We start from the raw sequence: 4,334 nt of genomic DNA on the forward strand, positions 1-4,334 counted from the left end.
GGGACAGGAGAAGCAGTGGGCCGAGGAGAGGCAGCGGGCTGAGGAGAGGTATGGGGACAGCAGGGATAGGGGGATGGGACAGGCAGGGAGAAGGAGGCCGAGGAGAGGCAGCGGGCTGAGGAGAGGCAAGGGGATGGCACAGACAGGGACAGCTGGGGATGGGGTGGCGCATATGCAGGGGGCTTGTTACCACGCACACACAGGGTTACCTGTACAGGCATATCTGTGAACATGTGGGCACTGGTTCGTAGGGGCCTGCGAGCATGGGTGTGCACATGGCAACATGGGCTTGCATGTGAACACGGGTACGTGTGTCTATGCACTTGCAGGTTTGTGTGTGGGCACGTGTGTGCTCAGGACACCCCAGAAGGAGGTGGGTGGAGTCTCTCCCTTCTCTGTCTTGGCTGTGGCTTGGCCTCCATCAGGTGTCAAGAACCCCACAGTTCCTGCTGAACACACTCACGGATCTGTAGAGACAAGCCGACTGTCTAGGCCACTTTGCAATTCAGCGTGTAGGTTGAAGCGTCTGAAACAAAGTGAAGGAGATAATAGATGAAGGTAGCCAGGTTTCACCAACAAAACACCCACACGGCCTTGTGTCATGTTGTCGCTGTGGGGTCAGCTGTGACTCGTGACCCTGTGTGGTGGTTCTGAGGAGCAGCCGGTGGGTTTGAGCACCAGCCTTGTGGTTGGCAGAGCAGTGCTACACCAAGACTCCTCCTGTGGCACGTTCACGTTCAGGGTCTCTGAAGTCAGGGTCCCGTCCTTTCATTGTGGTTTAGGTTCTCAAGGGCAGGCTCCAGGTATGATTGTCTACCCCTTTGCCTCATTGTGATTTTCACGTAGAAATGTGGAAGTGGCGCTTGGGTTGTCCGGAGTCCATCCCCACACAGCGTGCTCCCACAAGTCAGTGGAACTTCCCACGGGGCTTCTGACGCTGCCCTGTTTAGGGGTGCAGACCACCAGACCTTTCTGCCTTCAAGCTGCAGGGTCAATTCTCCCTGACCACTTTTTGTGGGCCAGGAAGGTTCCTATTTTAAAAAGTAAGGGGCCCCCCGTGGGGGGGGGGGGGGGGTAGGTAAAAAGGGCTTGTGAAGAAATAGTTCGTGATCTTCCCTGTGCCCTCCTCACCCTCAGTGTGAAAGAGGAGAAATTCCTCGAGGTCCGTCACTTGCAGTTCGGTCTGCACATCTCCGGTTGGCACGGTCATGCCTGCGTGTGCTGGTCTCGGGCACTCTCCCTGCTGTTGACGTATCCGCCCGTCTCTACGGCCCGTCCTCGTCCCTATGGGACAGTCTTTGTGTGACTGTGCAGCTGACTTAGCCCTCCTGTGGGTGTGTGTTCTGTTCCACTTCCCACGACTCTTAGAGACTGTCCTCGTGGGCGCATGTATGTGAGTAGCTTTCGTGGTGTTATGCTGAGAGCACCAGACTGGGATTTCTGTGTCCTAATGACAGTTGTGGTTGGGCTGGCTCACTGGTAGAATCCTCTCCTTCCATACAAGGGACCCCGGTTTGATTCCTGGCCAGTGCACTTCACACACACAGGCCCGGTCAGACTCTCTCGGGGAGGCCTGTGTGGCTGTTTCAATGGAGCTTCCAAACAGAAAGGCACTAGGAGAAAAGGGCTGGCAATGTCTATGAAAAATCAGCCGATGAAAACCTAATGGATCGCAATGGTCTGATCCTAGGGGCAACCCAGGAATGGGTTCCGTTATGTTCCCCCAGAGGGGGGCAGGCTGTCAGCTCACAAGGGGAAGGACTCATGGGAACAACCCCAGAAGTCGCTGTCAAAAGCTGTGGGGGCGAGTGCGTCCCACCTGCAGCTTCCGCTCCGCACACGTGGCTCCTCCGTGGTCACTCACAGCCCTGCACCCACTGACCACGGTTCTCTGGGTGGCCACAGCTCAGGTCTGCTTTTGTGTCTGTGTCTCAGACCATCATGAGGGACTTTTGGCCTTGTTTGTGATGCGTGGGTGAGCAGGGACCTTGTGAGAGTGTGTGTGTGTGATACGTGGATGAATGGGGACCTTGTAAGTGTATGTGTGTGATGTGTGGGTGAGTGGTGACCTTGTGTGTGTGTGTGTGTGTGACGTGTGTGTGAACGTTTTCCGGGCACCTTCTTTTCCCACTTAGGATTCAGGTACAGTTTGTGCCCTGACTGGACTGTATTCCCCCCACTTGTTCCCTGGGCCCTGTATCTGCCTCATCTGGGTCTGGGTTGTCTGAGCTGAGTTGTGGGTACACACTGTCCTTGCCGGCTCCTGAGGTGGGCGGTCGGTTGGAGGAGCGTGTTCAGGGGTCTGACCGCTTTGTAGGTATGGCAGTGAAGGCCGACTGGGTCTCCCTGGGCCCTTCCGTGTTACTCCGGCTTTCCTGGCTTCTCATGTTGGACTCTTTGCCTTTCCCTGCCAAGGTAGCCGGGTGAGGTTTGAACGGTGTGAGGGCTGTGGGCTCACCAGGTAGGATCTGACCACCTCAGGGTGTCCCTGGGCAGCAGCCCCGATTCCCTAGGACGTTTGGGTGTATGTCTGGGTCAGAGGAAGGCGGCAGGGTCTGAAGGCAGGCTTCTGGAGGGTTACATGTGAGCTCAGGGCTGTTGTTGCTGCTTCTATGGGTGCAGTCTGTGTATGTCCCCCTGTGTCCCGCCACCCCCACCCAGAGCCCTGCACCCCTCAGCCCCCTGCACCACTACCACACGCTTGTCCTGTGTGCTCCATGTCCAGGCGGGCGCCCGTCAGTCAGGACCTTTAGTCCTGAGCCAATGGCTAGTATTCAGCCCTGCCTCATTGTGCCCCGCACCTCTCGGCCCTTGGCCGCTCAGCCTGTGTCCCTTGTCACCACGTGTCCTGCACCGCCCAGTCCTCGTCACCACATGCCCCACACCTCCTAGCCCTGGCCCTCTCAGCCTGTGTCCCGTCACCACGTGTCCCGCACCGCCCAGTCCTCGTCACCACGTGCCCCACACCTCCTAGCCCTGGCTCTCTCAGCCTGTGCCCCTTGTCACCACGTGTCCCGTACTGCCCAGCCCTCGTCACCACGTGCCCCACGCCTCCTAGCCCTGGCCCTCTCAGCCTCTGTCCCGTCACCACGTGTCCCGCACCGTCCAGCCCTCGTCACCACGTGCCCCACGCCTCCTAGCCCTGGCCCTCTCAGCCTGTGCCCCTTGTCACCACGTGTTCGCACTGCCCAGCCGTCACCACGTGCCCCACGCCTCCTAGCCCTGGCCCTCAGCCTGTGCCCCTTGTCACCACGTGCCCCACGTCTCCTAGCCCTCACCCGCTCAGCCTGTGTCCCGTCCCCACGTGTCCACACTGTCCAGCCCTCACCCGCTCAGCCTCTGTCCCATCACCACGTGTCCGCACCTCCCAGCCCTCGCCCGTTCAGCCTGTGTCCCGTCTCCCCACGTGCCCCGCCCGCCCGCTCAGCCCCGCCCCGCCCTGTGTCCCCCGCAGGAAGCAGAAGGAGTTGGAGGCGCTAGAACGCGAGCGGAAGCGGGAGGAAAAACTGCGGCGGCGCGCCCAGAAGCAGCGGGACCGCGAGGTGCGGCGCAGTCAGAAGAAGCTGGAGCGGCTGCAGGCCGAGGAGCAGAAGCGGCTGCAGGCGAAGATCCGCTCGGAGGAGAGGAAGCTGCTGCTGGCGCAGAGGAACCTGCAGTCCATCCGCCTCGTCGCCGAGCTGCTCAGCCGGGCCAAGGTGAGTGCGTGAGTGCGTGCGTGCGCCTGCGCGGCCCGGCACTCCGCGGGAGGGTGTGGCCTTCACCGCGAGGACCGGCGCCTGCGTTAGCTTCCCCCCAAGTTCAGCCCGTTACACCGGGCAGCCCCGACCCCGCTCATGGGCGGCTGTCCCCGCAGGCCGGGAAGCTGCGTGAGGCCGCGCGGCAGGAGGAGCGGCGGCGGCTGCAGGAAGCCGAGCTGCGGCGCGTGGAGGAGGAGAAGGAGCGCGCCTTGGGGCTGCAACGCAAGGAGCGCGCACTGCGGGAGCGCCTGCTCAGCATCCTCCTCAGCCGCCAGTCCGGGGCCGCGCCGCGCGCGCACGATGACCTGCTGCGACCCGTCCTCGACATGCTGCAGGGCGTGTCCGCCGGCCGTGCGCCCCCCGGCCCGCCCCCTGAGCCCCCGGCCCCGGCCCCGAACACGCTGGCCGAGGACAAGTCCTGCCCGGGCGTGCTGGCCTGCATCCCCGACAACACGCCGCAGCCCAAAGGCGTGCCTGCCGGAGGAGGTCCTGACTCTCCCAAGAGGGACACGCGCTCCCTGGTGGACAAGTGCAACCGCGCTCCCAGCCCCGGCCGCGCCCGCGCTAGCCGGGAGCGCACCACCGAAGGCCGGACGC

The 4,334-nt window shown here is 62.2% G+C and overlaps 1 protein-coding gene across 1 annotated transcript in view; it reads left to right on the forward strand.

The window, feature by feature from the left end:
* Nucleotides 1–4,334, forward strand: part of AKAP17A (A kinase (PRKA) anchor protein 17A) — a 7,966-nt gene that overhangs the window by 2,937 nt on the left and 695 nt on the right. The window contains exons 3-4 of the mRNA XM_006876268.1: nucleotides 3,455–3,695; nucleotides 3,854–4,325. Of these exons, the coding sequence (XP_006876330.1) occupies nucleotides 3,455–3,695; nucleotides 3,854–4,325 (713 nt within the window). The remainder of the gene's footprint in view (nucleotides 1–3,454; nucleotides 3,696–3,853; nucleotides 4,326–4,334) is intronic.

Source organism: Chrysochloris asiatica, unplaced genomic scaffold (genome assembly GCF_000296735.1).
Source record: "Chrysochloris asiatica unplaced genomic scaffold, ChrAsi1.0 scaffold00372, whole genome shotgun sequence".
In the NCBI taxonomy this organism is placed as follows: domain Eukaryota; kingdom Metazoa; phylum Chordata; class Mammalia; order Afrosoricida; family Chrysochloridae; genus Chrysochloris; species Chrysochloris asiatica.